Raw genomic sequence first — 19,365 nt, 5'->3', positions numbered from 1 at the left:
TTTTTTTAAAGTATGCTTAGTGACACATACTGAACAATTAATGTATCTAATTATATGAAGCTGAAATTTGCTTCAAAATAACTTGGGAGGAGTCTGAAAAGTTCAATTATAAATAAAAGAAGATTAACCATGTGTTGATAGGTGCTGAAGGTGGTTAATAGGTACATGGAGTTCATTATATTAGTCTTTTTTTTTGTTGTTGTTGTTGCAGGGATTGAACCCGGGGCACATCCACTGAGCCACATCCTCAGCCCTTTTTTTTTTTTGAATTTTTTTAATATTTATTTTTCAGTTTTCAGTGGACACAACATCTTTATTTTATTTTTACGTGGTGCTGAGGATCGAACCCAGCGCCCCACGCATGCCAGGTGAGCGCGTTACCGCTTGAGCCACATCCCCAGCCCCCAGCCCCAGCCCTTTTTATTTTTTATTTTGATACAGATTTTCACTGAGTTGCTGAGGCTGACTTTGAACTTGTGATCCTCCTGCTTCAGCCTCCTGAGTGGCTGGGATTACAGTTGTGTGCCACCACCCCTGGCTGTATTAGTCTATTTTTGTTTTTGTGTTTGAAATTCTCCATTTCTAAAAGTAGAGCAAAATTCCAAATTTAAGATGAAGCATAATTTTTTCTGAGTCTAGGATAATGGACATATTGCGGGTGACAGAATATATAAAACTCTGAAACTAAAGTTTGCAAAGTTAATGGCATTTTCTTATTTTATTTATAGGGCCTGAGAGTCAATATACTAAGACTGCTCAGGAAATTGTGAATGTCTGTTACCAGACTTTGACTGAGGTAGGTGATAAGAAGGAGTCCCCTTATGATCTAGCTCCCTGAAGTCTTTGTTTCCTTGAAAGAAGAGCCTTCCCTAACCATCCTATTTTAAGATGCAACATCCTACCCTCTACTCTCACTCTAGATTCCCTATGTCCTTTCCTGCTTTATTTATCATTTATGTTCTGCCACGAGATTAAAAGTTCCTTGAATACTGGGGTATTTTTGTCTGCTTTGGTTACATTTTTATTTCCAGTGCCTAAAATATATTGAACAAATTTATTAATTGTCTTTGTTTCTCAGTATGATGAACATTTGACTCAACTTGAGAAGGATATTTGTACAGCTAAAGAAGCGGCTTTGGAGGAAGCAGAATTAGAAAGCTTAGACCCAATGACCCCAGGGCCCTACACTCCTCAGGTGAGTCTGAGGGCTAGTAATTTTCTCTAATAATTTTCTTATTGGTTTGGGAAATTGGGAGCATGTTAACAGATCTATTACTGAGTTACCGTTCTTCTCTGTCCTTCCTCTTCATATGCCTTTCGTGTGCTTTCTTGTCTTCTCAAAGGCTAAGGTGAGTGAGGGCCATGGGTCTTGGTGGCCTTGTTAAATCCAGAAGAGGCAGCTGTGGGATGAATGAGTGGGTGGGGTCTTAGTTGTTTAGACAGCATTTGGGAATACTAGATCATCCCTGAGTCACTCTCGTTCTTTTATCCATAACTTTTGGGGTCCTAGGACATCCCCTAGAATGCAAGCTGCTTGGTTATAGATACAGGCCACATTGTTTCTGTGCCTTATAAATGCCTAATTACTCATTCCCTATGGCTGAGATGTCACTCATTTTCCTGGATTGACTCCCTCTCCTGGTAAATAAAAACAGGTGATATTTATAATGTCTTAAATTTACATGTCAAAAAAACTAGAGAGTAAGGTAAATAAGACTTTTAGTCTTTCTGATCTGAATATACATAATAATATACTTGAATATACTTAATAACATACTCTAAGAGGGTTGTCATATGTCCAGAGTAGAAAATAACAGGCTATAACTGGTGCTTGGTTTCTGTATTAGAGACACTGGTAGGATGGGAAACAGGTTTGACATAAAACAGTTCTGGGCTTGAGTCTTAGCTCTGCTACTGTCTAGCTTTGTGATCTTGGGAAGCTACCTTTCTAACTCAGTTTCCTTTTCTCTAAAATCTACTTTTCAGGATCATTGTAAAAATCAAATGAGTTACTTTGCCTCACACCTAATGGACATTGAGTTAATATTTGTTTTCTTCTCTGTATGAAAGTTTGTAAAGGTCCCCAGAGGCAATTTCACATTTAACCAAATATTTTAATGCAGAATTCTCCCACTCCCACAGGAAATTTTTTCATTCTGCCCAAGTTTCACTCTGAACTTATAATGCAACGTATGTCATCTCTGTTGGATTATTGCTGTCTCTATGTCTCATCCGTGCGCTCTCCCTATCTCTTTTACTCTCTCTTTCATCCCAAAACCTAGGTTACTGAGGGGCCAGGTATAAAGAACCCTCAGATACTTCTTCAAGGTCCAGAACAAGGAAAGGCTCTTGGAGTGTGTGGGCAGATTGGGTCAAGGGGGCTTGGGTGAGTGATGTTGCCCAGGAAGGCCCTATTTGCTAATAGGCCCACACCTTCCACAAGGTATTTTCTGGTAAGTTAAAGCCTGGGTATTAGCCACTGTTCTACAGAGGAGTCCAGCCGCTGAGCAGCACCTTGTTTGCCCAGATCTAGGATAGTCTAAGCCTAGTCCTTTAGTGAGTCAAAGCCTCAAGCCCAAAAGTCATCTTTCTTTCTTCCCTACCCCCTCCCACACTACCTCATGGCCGAGGAAAACCCATCAACTGTTCTCTTTCCTGAGCATTAGCTATTATTTGATATAATTGGAGTATTTCATATGAAAAGTAGGGTATAAATAATACTGTTTAATTTTTCTAGTTTACCCTTCATCATTCCTTTCACTCATACATATACATTTTAAGATAGTATGCTCAATACATTGCCTCTTAACTTGTGGAAGTTGCACATGAGTGACTGCCCTTACCCATTACTACTCTCAAATCCAAATGTAATTAGAAAGTTTTTGTGTAAATTTAACATGTCATAAAATAATTTTGATTGTATAGAAACATGGCAGTAATCACACCTTATTTTCAACTTCTAAATGGTTGTAGTCAATAATATATTTTTACTCCATTCTTTCCACCTAGTTTGCATTAGATCATACATTCAGCTTTATACTTTAAAGCTATTTGTTTTGCATTTTCCTACACAGTCCTTTCTACTTTCCCCAAAAGGCTTTAAGGTTTTGTAGAAATTTCATTCCCTCATTTTCCCTTCTTCTGTTCCATCATGGTTTATCTGCTTTGTAATGCTTTAAACTCTTTTGCTTCTTTTCCTCCAAAACCTTCTTCTTAATCAGCCTTGCTTGCTTTCTTTTAAAAACACATGTAACATATGTGGGTTTTCTATTAATAAAAGTAACACATTTGCTGGGCAAATTGGAAAATAAGAAAAAAAAAAGAAATAAGTTTCTGGATATCAATTCCACCACTCAGAAAGAACATCCACCAATTAATATGTTGGTGTGTGTTTTCTTGCATATCTGTGATGTACATGTGTGTTCATAGACATATTTTTTGGGAGGGGGACCAGGGATTGAACTGAGGGGCACTCAACCACTGAACCATATCCCCACCACATCCCAAGCTCTATTTTGTATTTTATTAGAGACAGGGTCTCACTGAGTTGCTTAGTGCCTCACTAAATTGCTGAGGCTGACTTTGAACTCATGATCCTCCTGCCTCCGCCTCCTGAGCCGCTGGGATTACAGGCGTGCACCGCCGTGCCCGGCCCCATAGACACATTTTTAAAATTAGATTGATCAATATAGATGTATGTCTTATTTTTTTCACTTTATGTTATGAACATTTTATCTAGTCCTTGCTGTTATTGAATAGTCCATTTGCTAAACCCTGTTCTTTTCAGGGAAGAAAAGAGGGAAAGGGTCTGTAATTTACTGAGTGCCACCATTGGATACCTCTCTCTCTTAATTTTCATAACTCTGTGAGGTAGACATTATCATCCCTTTTTTATAGTTGAAGAGACCAAGGGTTAGAGAGAATAAGTCATTTGTTAAAGTTACTTAGCTAGCAAGTGGTGGAGCCAGAACTCAAACCCAGGGCATTTTGCTTCAAAGCCCATGATTTTTTTCCACACTGTTTTGTTTTGTGGCTTACTCTGACAAGCTCATAAACTGTCAAACCATTCCATGCTCTTATTAGAATTGAAATGCTTTATTCTATTTCCTCTTAGATGTCTCTAAATCAAATAATCAAAATAGCACTGGTATGAAGCCCTGGGCCTAAAAACAATACAAGACTTAGAAAAAAGTAGGTTATTGACCAGAGAAGCTATTAGAACATAAAATTGTCCTTAGCTTTGATGCATTTCTGCGTTAGGCTTCTTATTATATACACTTGATGCCTATCTGCTAGAATAGGCAACATTTGTAAGATTACAAAAAAAAAAAAAAAAATTGTCCGTAAAGTTATACCAAACTATGTTTTCTCTTTAACTGGATTGCTCTGCATGACCTTTTTCTGCAGTGAATGCTCTAAAGGGAAATTCTCTGTGTTTCCTTTCCCTTCCTTTGGTAGAAGCTAAATTATGTGTTTTGTGCCATAGCCTCCTGATTTGTATGATACCAACACATCCCTCAGTATGTCTCGAGATGCCTCTGTATTTCAAGATGAGAGCAATATGTCTGTCTTGGATATTCCCACTGCTACTCCAGAAAAGCAGATAACACAGGTAGGGCGTTTTTGTTTTTGTTTTTTTTCTCTCTGTGTGGTTGGTATTATGCCTGGGGGGTGAGGGGTGGAGGAATGGTGGGGGTGATATGATATACATCATGAATGACTGGGCCCCTTGGCCCTGTGAATGAAGGCTTAGAAATGTGATTGGGGGACGGATGGGGGTAGGGAACAGGTTACATGACTGGCATTGTCTTCTGTCTGTTCCCATGGGCAGAGTCAAAGCACAGCAGAATTTCAGGGAATGTCCATGTGTATAAAAGTTTACGAGGCGTCAGAGCAACCTAACTGATGGAAAGACCAACCGCATTCAGAGTTAAAAATAATTGTCCTGCTACTTTATGTATGTTATAATCTGAATTAAGACTATTTATAAAATTAAATTTTAAAAATTGGCCTTTTCAAGAAGTATCAGAAGATACTCCTAGTGTGAAGCCAGAAATCCTACAGTTATTCTCAGTCAGGGTTCCACTGGAGAGTATAAATCCCATGAGGGTTTTTCTAGACCAAAGAGTCTAACACAAGCTATAACAAAACCCTGGGTTAGAAAGGAAACATCTCCTTGTGAAGATACAGTTAAGAGTAGACCAAGGACTTTCCAGTCCTTTGGTTTTCTTACCCTGGCTGTGATTTCCAAAGAATGATTGGGGAAAGTGCACATGCCTTGAGCTGTGTAAATAGCCCCCACTAGCAGTGGGTTTGGCTGAGATATCAGGGAGGAGCATCTGTCCTGGGTGAAGAACCCTGGGTTAACTCCCCCTACATGCACGTCCCTCAATGATGTGCTATTTGTGTTCCTTACTCAGATGCGCCAGGGCCGAGGTAGGCTGGGCGAGGAAGACTCTGATGTAGATATTGAAGGGTATGATGATGAGGAGGAGGATGGGAAACCTAAGACTCCAGCCCCAGTGAGTATACTTAACAGAAAGCTTATGGTTACATTATACCCTTATATGATAGGAGCCCCAACAGTACAGGGCAGGCCAAATCCCAAGGTGATAATCAGAGTGTCTCCATAGTGAGCCCTGATCCAACTTTAATCCTTGGACCAGCTAAACAAATCTATCCACCAAAATTATTTAACTTCTTGTGAGGCAGCAAGGGGGTGGTATGGGACTGGAGGTGGCTTCTGGTTTCTTACTTAGTCAGTTGATGGGGCATTGACCCTCCCTGGTCTCATTCAGGAAGGTGAAGAAGGAGATGGTGATCTTGCAGATGAAGAAGAAGGAACTGTGCAACAGCCTCAAGCCAGTGTCCTATATGAGGACTTGCTTATGTCTGAAGGAGAAGATGATGAGGAAGATGCTGGGAGTGATGAAGAAGGAGACAATCCTTTCTCTGGTAAGTCTTGCTCCTTTGCATTTGCTCCTATAAGTTCTTGGCCACATTTGTTATTATCCAGAAGCTGCCTTTTTTATTGACGTCCCATTAACAGACATGAGATATACTAAGCACTCACTCACAGGATGACCACGTTCATTAGCCTTAGAGGAACTGAGAAACACAACACAGCAGGTACAGTAGGCAACAGTGGAAAAGGCAATGCCTAAGTGGCAACTTGGATTTGGATATTTGCTGAAGATGAGAATGAAATATTATATGTGGCAACAGGGAAGGAAATTAAGAAAAAAGATAATTGTTTAGGGATGTATTCTGGATTAATGTCAGTAGTAGGGGGAAGTAATGGAGGGGATATAGGAAATAGGTTGGACTGAAATGAAGAAAGGAAGTTGTTAACTTAGATTCAGATTCTAAACTAGATCTTTCCACTGTTGACCCTAGGCATTTTACAAGAGAGGCATCTGAGGTAAGGAATATAGACAAGATGCCTATGTAGATATATGAGAGGAACTGATTTTGGAAGACCAAGCCAAAGATGTTAATTCTGCCAAGTTTATCTTTTTATTTTTTTTGTACCTGTGATTGAGCCCAGGGGTACTTTACCACTGAGCCACACCCCTTCCCCTTTTTATTTTTTGAGCAGGGTCTCACTAAGTTGCTTAGAGCCTTGCTAAATTGCTGAGGCTGGCCTTGAACTTGGAATCCTTTAGTCTCCTGAGCTGCTGGAATTATAGGCATGTGCCACCACACCCAGCCAAGTTTATCTTTTTTTTTTTTTCTAATTTGTTCTACTTAGCTATACATAATAGTAGAATGTATTTTGACAAATTGTATACAAATGGAGTACAACTTCTTCTTTTGACTGTACATGGTGCAGAGTCACACCAGTAGTGTAATCATACATGTATATAGGGTAATAATATCTGTCTCATTCCACCGTCCTTCCCACTCCCACTTATCTTTTTTTTTTTTTAGTATTTTTTTAGTTGTAGAGGGACACACAGTATTTTTGTTTATTAGTTTATTTTGTATGTGGTGCTGAGGATCGAACCAGTTTCTCACGCATGCTAGGCAAGCGCTCTGCCACTGAGCTACAGCTACAGCCCCCCAGTTTATCTTTTAATGAACCAGAATCTGTCTTTTTTTACAGCTATTCAGTTGAGTGAAAGTGGAAGTGACTCAGATGTGGCATCTGGTGGTATAAGACCCAAACAGCCCCGCCTGCTTCAGGAGAACACAAGGATGGGCATGGAAAATGAAGAAAGCATGATGTCCTATGAGGGAGACGGTGGGGAGGCTTCCCATGGTTTGGAGGATAGCAACATCAGGTAATGGGCAGCAACATGCTACAGGGCTGTGGCATCAGTGCCCAGCTATGATGTCAAAGGGTCTAGCATCAGATTGCTTTCATCCAGCAAACATTTCCTGTGCACCTACTAAGGCCAGGCATTGTGCTAGGCCCTGGGGAACCAGAGGAGCAAGATATATCCTGCTGTTGAGGAGCTCTTCTAGTAGAAGAGACTGACACAAACAAATCATTACAAATACAATGTGATAAGTGCTAAAACATAAGTAGGTACAAAGTGTCAAGACACCATTGAGGAAGGAGCATCTCATTCTGCTTGGTGTAATCAGGGAGAGTTTCACAGACAGAACATTTGAACTGGGCCTTATGGGATGAATAAGAGTCTACTAAGTAGATATTATGGCAGTAGATGGGTAGGTCTTTACAGATAAAACAATATATTCAAAGGCATAAAAATAAAACATAAAATGTATTCCAAAGCAAAGGGAGATTGTTGGGGAGTAGTTCCAGAAGTAGCAAGAGGTTAGTGGAGGATCTAAAGCATGCTAAAAAAATTTGGGTTTGGTTCTATGGGTATTAGGAATTATCACTTTAAGGAAAAGGAATTAACATCAGGTTTACATGTTACATAACTCTTAGGACAATGTGGGATAGATGATGAGGGTATCAACAGGGTTTTATTAGGAGGAAGGGAAAATGAAGGGGCATGTTTATTTAAGAGTTAAAAGGTAGATAATTTGAGTTAGAAGGTAAGGAGGTCAGGTAAATAATGAAAGGGAATGTTACCAAGATAGCAAAGAGGAAGAATGGTATTAGGGTGAGATAAGGAAGGAGAGAAAAATGAATTTGACTTTGGGTATGTTGGATTTAATATACATATGATACACCTAGCCAGCAAGCAGTTAGGAATCATATTTATTTTAGCAAAGATGTAGTTCCTTCCTTTAACAAGTTTAGTCTACAGGAAATCTAACACAGGTAAACAGGAAAACACAGTGTAACATAAAAAGCACTGTGGCAGGCAATTGTGGGGTTTTTCTGGGGTTTGGGGAAGGGAGCTGGTTAAAGAAGGTAACTACGGGAAATATGAATACTTATTAGCTACATAAAGAAGAAAGCAGAGGACATTCCAAAGACCAGGAAATTCTTGAGGACCCAGAGGCATGAAATATTTTTAGAGAATACAAATAGATAAGTGTGGCTGGAGCTTTTGATTGATCCATGTAAGATATGTAATAGAAATGATTTAACAGGCTAGTGATGTACCTGAGTGGTAGAGTGCTTGCTTAGCATACATGAGGCATTGGGTTTGATCTCCAGCAATGCTAAATAAATAAATGTTTTAAAAAATGATTTAAAGAGATAGATAAGGACCAAATTTTGCAGGACCTAAAAGTTTTGGTTAGGCATTGAATACGAGAAGTATGATCTGATTTACAGTTTAGAAAGATTGCTTTGTTCCCCAAAAGAAAATGGGCAAAAGACATGAATTAATAATTCACAAAAGAAATGCCAATAAATTCGTGAAAAATGCCTTACCTAATAATCAAAGAAATACAGTAAAACAATTGAATTGCAATTTTTTAACCTATCAGACTGGTGAAGATTAAAATGGATGATAATGCCCAATGTTGGAAAGAGTGTGAGGAAAAAGACATTCTCAAACTACTGGTGGTAATGTAAATTGATAAAATACAGTGAATGGGAGAGAGGTATTACAATTTATCACTATAAATAATTTTTCTAATGTATATCCCTGTTGGGCCCAAAATTCCATATATAGGAAATTATTCTGTTGGAGTAATAAAACACCTTCGTTAAGATGTTTGTATAAGGATGTTTATCACAGCATTGTTTCTAATAGTGGCAAAATTGGAGACAGTTTAATTGTCCTAGTAAGAGATTGTTAAATAAATCATGTTACAGCCCTATACAGCAGAATACCATGCAGCTATTAAAATTATGCTATAGACATGTTTATTGACACAGAAAGATGTTCATTATAATCATTAGTGAAAAAAGCAGATTCCTGAATAACATGTAGAGTATCTCACTTGTAAATTTTAAACAAATGTTTAAGCATCTAAAGTGCATAGAAAAAAGTTGCAAGGTCATATACCAAAAGATTATTTCTGGATGGTGGAGTTATTGGTGTGTTTTTTTTTTTTTTTTATGGTGTATGTTCTAAATTTTTTTTAAAATAGTGAACGCGCATTACTTGTGTGTGATTTTTTCTTTTTTTAAGTAAAATTCAGAATAAACAAACAAACAAAAAATAAAGAGCACTCTGGCAGAAGCATGAAGATTTAATTGGAGGAGAGCAGGACTAGAGGAATGAAGACTTATTTCAGTAGTACAGGCCAGAGATAACAAAGGACTGATACAAGGCAAGCAGTGTAGGCATGGAAAAGAGGGATAGAAACGAGATATACTAAAGAGAGCATCTTTAAGATTATTGATTAAATTTGGATACATAGGTGAGCCTAAGTATAAGTGGTAGATGGAATCTTGAGTTTGTCAGAGCGTTTGTGGTCATGTTAGTTGGCAGTGTGTGTTGTTCATGTGTAGGGGAGTTTTGTTCTTGTGTATATGAAGTTGGCAAGTTGATGTTTTTGAACAGGATCATTTTTTTCTCAGGGGCATGTAGAACAGTACAGAACCAGTTACTTTAGTTTCCAGGGGAGATGAGATGGGCTGATCCCTTGGTGGCACTGAGAATGGGAATGGTCAGCTAGAGGACAATGCCCGAGCTTGAGAGATGACATGTTTCTCTTCTCAGTTATGGGAGCTATGAGGAGCCTGATCCCAAGTCGAACACCCAAGACACAAGCTTCAGCAGCATCGGTGGGTATGAGGTATCAGAGGAGGAAGAAGATGAGGAGGAAGAGCAGCGCTCTGGGCCGAGTGTACTAAGCCAGGTCCACCTGTCAGAGGACGAGGAGGACAGTGAGGATTTCCACTCCATTGCTGGGGACAGTGACTTGGACTCTGATGAATGAGGCTTCCTTTGGGCCTCTTTGGTCAGCTTTCCCTGTTCTCCAGCCTAGGTGGTTCACCTTTGCCCAATTTGTTCATATTTGTACAGTGTCTGATCCTGAAATCACCAGATTAACTAACACCTTAGCCTTTAATAATAGGTAAATGATACTAAATCACCTCTCCTGATCTTCTCGGGGCAATGTCACCCTTTGATTTGAAACAGAGCAACCTGCTTCCTCCCCTACTCCTACCAAAAAGAGAGAGCAAGCTCACTCTTTTCTAGTGCCCTCATTTAACTCCATTTATTACTTTTGATATACTTTTTCCCTGGGGAAGGAGGAGAAATTATGAAAGGATTAATAATTTTATGTCCTCTTGGTATATTAGAAATTTTCCAAGCATGGTATTATTTTGATTTTCTAATTTGCAGGCTAGAATAGATGAGAACACTCCTGCTGGAACAGAGAATTGGGTTCTGGTGGGTTTGTACCACACTTTAAAAACAAACCTGTTGGACAGACTGTCCATTAATTTATTATTTATTTGATTAAACAATGCCTTGTTCCTAAAGAATTTGAGGCAAATGACTTAAGTCCTCTGAAACAGCCTGTATGTCAGAAATGATATGTTGCCATGTAAATGTGTTCTGTTCCTCCTCCCTGCCCCCACAGGGGAAATGGTAGGTAAATGGTAAGTTCCTTAGGGCAAAGACTGTGTCTTCTGTTTCTTTTCATGCTTAGGATATGGTTCTGTGCAAAATAGCTGCTCAGTAAATGTTCCTAGAATCACTGAACCCTCAAAAGATGTATTATTGAGTATCTGCTCTATGATTAGCACTTTATCAGATCCTTGGGATGCAAAGATAAATAAGGCACATTCCTTTTACTCAAAGGGATAAAGCTGTGGGAGGGGAATGGGAATTCAAAACATGTTAATAAATCATTATAGTACTGTGAGATAAGTGCAATTAAGAAGCTAGCATAAAGGATAGGGAAAAATAGAGGAGTGATCATGTTTGAAAAAAGTCAGGGAAGTCTTCCTGGAGGTAATTTTTAAGCTGATTATTGAAGAATAAATTAGTAGGAGCTTGCCAGATGGAAAAGTCCAGGCAGAGTGTAACATGAAGTGAAAAGGCCAAAATCTAGAAATGGCAGAGTGTGTTCCTAGTTTGTTTGTTTGTTTGTTTGTACCTGCCTTATTTCAGAAAGGATTTAGGTGGTTTATGATCCAGTCTCTTCAGTGCCGGAATGGCTAGAGATGAGACTGAAAGATGGGCAGGAAGCATATCAAGAGCTTTGAATTTGATGCTAATTAATGAATTTTATATTATGGAAACTGAAAGCTAGAGGAGTGATATAATCAGATTTGTGTTTTAGAAATTTTCTGTATATCTAATGAAGAAAGAAATTGAAGAATCATATGTAACAGACATGTATGATCCCATTTTTGTAAAAGACAAAACCATGTGTGTATATTTATATGTGTTTATATGTACTTGTATATGCAAAGGAAAAGGTCTGAAAGGATATATGCTAAATTGTTCATGATGATAACCTCTGGGGAATGGGAATGCAGGGGAGGGGGTTTATGTGGTTGTATGTATACTAGGTGGGTATTATATTTTTATTTCTGTATTGTTTGAATTTTTTTACAATTATGTATTATTTTCGTAATAAAAAATTTTAAAATTCCAGTAATAGTGTGGAGAATGGTTTGCATGGAGCAAATCTAGATCAAGTAAGGGGGAATGGAGCCATGAGTATTGGGGTTGGGAGGAGGGAGATGGATTTGAGACTTCTTTAGAAGGGGTAGAATCAATAAGACTTTGACCTATTGACTTTGGGGGATGAAGAAAGGAAGACTGGAAGTGACATCAAGAATTTTAGTTTGGGAAATTGGATGGGTACATGATATTCATTCAGCATTCATCAAGCCATCTGTTTTTATCAAGCAGTTCAACACATGCTAATACAGAAGTAAGATATAACAAGGAACTTAAGGTCTAGAATGAGAGAGATGTAAATAGACAATAAAAATGGTCATTCCAGTAAATGGTTATTTACAAGATTTCTTGGTAAGAAGAATGAGTTCTGAACCCTGCTTGTACAATAAGGAGACCCTTAAATGATAGACCATGAAGTATAAGGAGTTTATCAGAGATTGGGGTGCAAGACAATCTAGACAAAGGACATAATATTTAGGAGTACAAAATATACCCATGGAACTACAGGTAGCTCTGGATGACTGGAATATAGGGAACATATGTAATATAATGATTCCAGCTGGGCACGATGGCATTTGCCTATAATCCCAGATGCTCAGGAGGCTGAGACAGAAGGTTCGTGAGTTCAAAGCCAGCCTCAGTGGCAAGGTGCTTAGCAACTCAGTGAGACCCTATCTCTAAATAAAATACAAAATAGGGCTGGGGATGTGGCTCAGTGGTTGAGTGCCCCTGAGTTTAATCCCTGGCACTTCCCCCATAAAAAAAAAAAAAAAATATATATATATATATATAAAATGATCCCAAGCCTTGGAATCAAATGCTTATTTTAGAGCAATCACTCTGGCAGCAGTATGAATGTGGCTAGAGTAGAGAGGAGTGATGATAGATGAGAGGTGATGGAAACCTAACTGTTAACTGAGGCAATGACAGTAGGGATGGAATGAGAAGTATGTCTTAGAGATAGATAATGGAAACTAAGAGACAGTGGAACCTAGGGTTCTGATTTTAGGTGACAGAGTAAATGGTGATACCATTCCCTGTAAAAGTTGAGGGCCTTTGGAAGGTAGGGGAAATTGCTATTTGATTGGAAGCATGCGAGCCAGCTATAAGGCTTAAGATTTGTGCAACCTTGTGAAGAGGTGAAATCACCCAGGAGCATGGAGGACCAAATCTTGGTGAAGACCAATAATGTGCCATCAGAAATAGAAAAACTGAAGAATGGTATTCTCAAATTGAGGAAGGAGTTTTAAGAAAGAAAAAAAGACACCATATATGCCAGAGATGTAAGTAAAATCAGGTCTGAGAGACAACCTTTGAATTTGGCAATGAGAAGGTTCCTGGTAACCTGAGCTAGCTAAAGCAGTTGAGCAGAGTAGTGAGATTGAAATGCAGCCAGAGGCAGGGTGAGGAACAGATAGATGAGAGGTGAGAAAGTGATGATGAATAGAGATCATAGACCACTCTTTTCAAGAAATTAAGCTTTGAAGAATAAAAGAGGTAAAAAAGAGGTAGTCTTAAGATGGAAGATAAATAGGCCTATGCTTACAAAGTTATAGAATAGGTGGGGTTTGATTTCATTTAGGGGACAAACAAGTCTGTGTTTGCATATTTACAGAGTATACAAAAAGATTGGGCAAGATGCACTTCAGACTTGATGCTTCTAGGAGTGAGGTGGAATAGAGGGGCTGACTTCACTCAAAACCTTTCTGTTTAAGCATTTTTGCTTGTTTGTTTTTATTTTCTGATGGTCACTGAGGAAAATGGAAGCTGGAGCTGACTAGAGAACCATCAAAGGATTACTGGGTGTTTAATGCACAAGTGAGGTACTGTTAATTTTAAATGGTACCAATTTATTGTGTGATTTTTTTTTTCTCCAGGGGTGTTTAGCAACAAAGCTATCAGGGTATAGAAGCAGAAAAGGTTAAAAAAAAATAAAAGTCTGAGTTGAAGACCTGGTTATGAGAGAGAGACTGGTGGATTTCATTTCATTTACCCTTTCTTGATTATTTTGTACCCATCTAGTGTTGGACAAGTAAATGTGAGAGTATGAGAAATCATAAAATATAAAACAGTGTACTTTGAAGGTACAGAGAGGGACATCTAACACCAACCCTGGAGCTAAGGGAGATCTTCCCAGAGATAACTAGTAGTTAGCTGGACAAAGAAGGCATCGGGATTGGGAATGGATAACATTCCATCAGAGAAAATAGGATGTGCAAAGAGCATGTGACTATAAATAGGGGCGGCTAGAGTATGGTGCACATGGAAGAAACTGGTAAGAACCAAAACTAGAATTAGGATGCAGACCCTGGGAAGTTCTAGATATTTTTCTAAGGAATTTAGATTTTATCCTAAAAGCAGCATGGACCTTTTCATAGACTTGGATTGCTTTAGTAGCAATTCAGAATGTGAATTTTATGAGAATAGGACTGGAAATGATTGTGACAGTCATTTTAGGCAAGGCATGAGTTGTTTGTTTTTTTTTTTTAATTTTTTGTTTTTAGTTGTAGTTGGACATAATACCTTTATTTTATTTATTTATTTTTATGCGGTGCTGAGGATTGAACCCAATGCCTCACACATGCTTGGTGGGCACTATACCACTGAGTTACAACCCCAGCCCCCATGAGTTCGTTTTAAGATAAGAACAGTGGGCAGAGATTTGAGAGAATATAGGAGGTAGAATCTATAAAACTTGGTAACTGATTAGATGTGGGATGGGATGTTTCTGTCCGTCAGTTAATAAATATTCATTAAATTTAGTGCTAAGCATAGTCCCAGATGCTCTAAATGCAGCAGTGATTTTGTAAAACATAGTTCCCTCTCTTGAATAGTTTAGAATTTAGTAGGGGAAGTAGAAAAAAATGAGAATGAGAGAAGTATTATGAAAATAAAAGTGATGTGAAAGGGTGTGAGATGAGAGTTCTAATTTAATGGTCAGAGAAGGCCTTGCTGGGTACCTGCCATTGTCATATAAATATGTATTTATTGCTTTGGTAAAATTAAAATACTTTCTAAAATTTGAAAACATAAGCAATGAAAGAACCATAAAAGATTCTTTAAAAACCTGACCCAAGAAGTATGGGGAAACTGGGTTACACTATTGAGGAAAACCAGAGGACAGGAGTTTGAAAGGACAGAAAGGTCAGCAGTGTCTAGAACTTAAGAAAGGGCAATCAGGTAAGACCTGAAATTTGTCATTTGGATTTGACAATTGGTGAACCTAGTGAAAGCAGTTTATTTAGAATGGTGGGTGCAGAAACCAGATGGCAGGTGGGTTGGAGAATTGAATGCGAGGAAGTAGAAACAGTTTCTGGGAGCTTGATTTGATAAAATAATAGCTATCGTTCATTGTGCCAGCCTCTTTGCAGGGAACCCTACTTAACTGACCTCATCTAACCCTAAACAATCTATGAGATAGGTATTATTATTTTCATTTTACAAATGGGGAAATTGTTCAGGGTCACACCAGGAGAGGTATTAGCCTTGGACTGGAGAAGGACTACCATTAAATTAAAGCTAGAAAGATGAGTTATTGTAGGGCTGGGATGTAGCTCAGTAATAGAGTGCTTGCCTAGAAATGTGATCTCAGGTTGATATTTGCAAATCAATGTGAAAATAACCAAGGTTTTTTTTCTGTTGGTAGTTGAAGCTATTTTCCCCCCAGTTCCGTGGCTTTAGGACTTACAGTACGATATTTGCTAAATAAAAGTCTGGTGCAGTGGCACACATCTATAGTCCCCACTACTCAGGAGAATGAGACAGGGATCACTTGAGCCCGGGAGTTCAAGACCAGCCTAGTAAAATAGCAAGGCCCCATCTGAAATAAATAAAAAAAACACTGATTCCTATCTAGGGGAGAACAGTAGTTGTCTGTATATTTTACAGAAGTCCAAGTGATTCTCCCCACTACCTTTTTTTTTTTCCAGTGCTTGGGATTGAACTCAGGGCATTGCTCATACTGGGCAAGCACTACACCACTGAGCTACATCCCCAGCCCTCCTAGTAATTTGAGACGTTTGGGAAACTGATCTAGCAGCCTTCCCAAATTAATATTATCCTTTGTATCAGCTGTTTTTAAACTAGTGCACATCAGAATGGGGTAGGGATTACTTAATGTAAATCTCAATTCCTGAGCTTGAAATATGCATTTATAATATGCCACTTGCAATTCTGATGCAGATATTCCACAAAATAATAACAGCAGCATTTTAAATAATAAATATTTGGTAAGCATAAGTACTTTAGAGGAAATATAGAGCCATACTTTTTAAGTTATTTGTTTAATATTGCAAATATAGCCCTTGCTTTTGGTTCATAATAATAGTCAAGTTTTTTTTAAATAATGAATTATTCTTAATATTTTATATTTTATCCATTTATAAATGTCATTTATAAACTATTAGAGTTACATATAAATTCTGCAAATTTGGTTTAAATGGATACAAGACTTTCAAAATCATTTCTTTTAAATTTTGCTTGTATAGGTTTGGATTTTCCACATCTTGGGGACTCGGAATCCAGTGTTTTCAGTCAACTCCATATTACGGCTTTTCAACTTATTTAAATATCCACTCATCTTGATTTACATTAAAATAAAAGTGTGTGCATATATCCTGTGTTTGTGACTCTATCACTTATATACTACAAATAAATATTTTCCATAAAAATTTTTATTTAGGCTGGGCACAGTGGAGAATGCATGCCGGTAATCCAAGCTACTGAGGAGGCCAAAGCAGAAGGATCACAAATTCTTGGTAACTTGTGATACCCTGTCTCAAAATAAAATTTAAAAATGGCTGGGATATAGCTTAGTGGTAGAGCACTTGCCTACCATATATGAGGCCCTGGATTTAATTCTCAGCACCACAAAAGAAATTTGACTCAGTTATCCTATAGTATACGTAAGAAGTGTTCAAATAGCAGAATAAGCGGCTGGGGTTATAGCTTAGTGGTAGTGTGCTTGCCTAGCACACGTGAAGCACTGGGTTCAATACACAGCACTACATAAAAATAAATAAATAAAAGTATTGTGTCCATGTATAACTACAAATATTAAGAAAATAGCAGAATTAAATTACATTTTGATAGAAGGCATGTCATATCAGTAATGACAAAATTACCCTCTCTTCCTATGAAATCAGGACTACCTTAAGAGGAGGAAAAGGCTATATTATAAAATTGGAGGCAACTAAATGGTCAAAAGTAGAGAAATCTGGGCTGGGGATGTGGCTCAAGCAGTATCGCGCTCGCCTGGCATGCGTGCGGCCCGGGTTCCATCCTCAGCACCACATACAAACAAAGATGTTGTGTCTGCCAAAAACTAAAAAATATTTTAAAAATTCTCTCTCTCTCTCTTTAAAAAAAAGTAGAGAAATCATTAAATACTTAGAAAGGAATAGAATCTATAAATAAGAAATACAGATGGCTGGGACACCAGAGATAATGTTGCTTCTGTTGTTGTAACTATAAAGTGTATCAGTAGTAAGTTTATCAGAAGCTGCTTATTTTAGACCAAGCATTTCCTGAATTTCTCAATCCTAATTTTTCCATTTTGCTTCCTTTAAAATGATATTCGCATAGTGCTAGGCACATAATATGACCATGTGTGCAAGAGTTTTTAAACCAGAACATCTGCCCCCACAGTATTCAGGATTGAACTCAGCCTTGCTCATGCCAAGTATAAGCCAGCCCTAAGCCAGACTTTTTGTTTCTTTTTCCCTAAAATACATGGGGGCTTAAGATAAACTTTGACAGAAAATAAAAGTTCTGGACCAAAGTTGTGGGTGAGTACCTCCTAGATTTGTGGTAGTGGGGGGATTTTTAAAAAAAAAAACCTTCAAGTGACAGGGAAGGATTTCCTCTCATCTCCAATCCCTGCTTCAGAAAACTTGATGAAATTTCTCCAGTATTGCAAAATTTCTTAGGTTTTAACACATAAACTCACAAGCAGCCCAGGAGGGATGGTGCACACCTGTAATCCCAGCAGCTCAGGAGGCTGAGTTAGGATTACAAGTTCAAAGCCAGCCTCAGCAATTTAGCAAGGCTCTAATCAACTTAGTGAGACCCTGTCTCAAAAAAAAAATGGCTGGGCATGTGGCTCAGCAGTAAAGTGCCCCTGGGTTCAATCCCTGGTACAAAAACAAACAACAAAAAAAAAGTGCCAATTGATTGCTTATCAATAAGGACTTCTCAGTCTTTTACTTTTGTTCTGCTCCATCAAACAGTGGTTTAAAATAATCTATCTTAACCTCTTTGGAAGGTATGGACAACTTGCAAATTAGAATAAAATACAAAAGCTGTGGATCCTTCCTCCAGAAAAAAGTGCACATTACACATAAGGTTTTGTATGTAATATCAGGCAATGTTTGCCACCCGATTAAATAAACTAAGTTAAAAAAAATGGTATAGTCTTAGGTTTAAAGTGATTCTCTCTTCAAAGGACTCAAGTCTCAAACAATAGGGCACAATTTAAATACTCCTGAATTTTAAAATTAAGGATCATAGGCAGCCAAGCATGTTGATGCATGGCTGTAATTCTAGCTACTTGGAAGGCTGAGGCAGTAGGATCATCAATTTGAGGTCAGCTTGGGCAACTTAGCAAGACTGTCTCAAAATAAAAAATAAATAAATAGGGCTATGGATGTATCTCAGTGGTAGAGTACACCTAGGTTGGATCCTCAGTTAACCCCCCCCCCCTCCCCGCCAAATTGCCAATTTATAATGGAAGGAAAGATTAGGGAAACACATTTTGTTCTCTTAAGGTACATTTATAAATCATTTTACCCCCTTGAGCCTTCTAAATGCCAGGCAGAACTCCAGACTCCAGTAGAATCTTTCTGGACAAGAAGAAAAAAAGCATTTCAAAAAAAATCCACATTTCCAATCCATGTTCTATAGAAAAATCATAATGTGGTAGTTTGAAATACAGGCTTTGGTGTCTTACTCAAGTGGCTCTCACCACTTATGTGACCTTGAGCAATTTATCAAGGTTTTATGCCCTCAATTATATGACAGGGTTATAGTGAGAATCAAAGAATATTGTGCCTATAACATGCTTAGCACAGTGCCTGCCTGTTATGGTTTGGATATAGTTTGAGTGTATCCCTCATTAAGGATTCCTGTGTTGGAAGCTTGGTTTTCCATGTGAAAATGTTGGGAAGTGGTGATGCATTTAAGAGGTGGGGCTTAGTGTAAAGCAGTTAGGACAAATTAGGGGTGCTACTCTTGGAAGGAGTACATTAACATACTATCCCATTAGTTCATTAGAGGCTGAATTGTTTTAAAAAGTAAGCATGACCTCCCTCCCTATTCTCTGGCTTCCTGTCTCACCATGTGATCTCTTCCTCTCATGATCTCCTCATGATGTCATCCATCATGATGTGACACAGCCAACGAGGCC

At 38.3% G+C, this 19,365-nt stretch overlaps 1 protein-coding gene across 6 annotated transcripts in view; it reads left to right on the top strand.

Annotated features, from left to right (window-relative positions):
* Taf1 (TATA-box binding protein associated factor 1) overlaps window positions 1-16,569 on the top strand; it is an 82,287-nt gene extending 65,718 nt beyond the window's left edge. For 3 of the 6 annotated variants that reach the window (XM_046467040.2, XM_046467041.2, XM_058586277.1), the window contains exons 33-39: window positions 729-796; window positions 1,079-1,195; window positions 4,487-4,612; window positions 5,421-5,522; window positions 5,799-5,955; window positions 7,106-7,283; window positions 10,041-11,933. In XM_046467040.2, coding sequence (XP_046322996.1) covers window positions 729-796; window positions 1,079-1,195; window positions 4,487-4,612; window positions 5,421-5,522; window positions 5,799-5,955; window positions 7,106-7,283; window positions 10,041-10,260 — 968 coding nt within the window. In that variant the 3' untranslated portion in view covers window positions 10,261-11,933. Of the gene's footprint in view, window positions 1-728; window positions 797-1,078; window positions 1,196-4,486; window positions 4,613-5,420; window positions 5,523-5,798; window positions 5,956-7,105; window positions 7,284-10,040; window positions 11,934-16,450 lie in introns of those variants that run through there. The other 3 variants (XM_046467043.2, XM_046467042.2, XM_058586278.1) reach the window with 2 other exon arrangements.
* Window positions 16,570-19,365: the final 2,796 nt, after the last annotated feature.

Source organism: Marmota monax, unplaced genomic scaffold, assembly GCF_021218885.2.
Source record: "Marmota monax isolate L192 unplaced genomic scaffold, Marmota_monax_Labrador192_F-V1.1 WCK01_AAM20220418_F8-fsc00284, whole genome shotgun sequence".
NCBI classification, from domain to species: Eukaryota; Metazoa; Chordata; class Mammalia; order Rodentia; family Sciuridae; genus Marmota; species Marmota monax.
The sequence above is the reverse complement of the archived record's forward strand: the minus strand, read 5'-3'. Positions and strand labels throughout refer to the sequence as shown.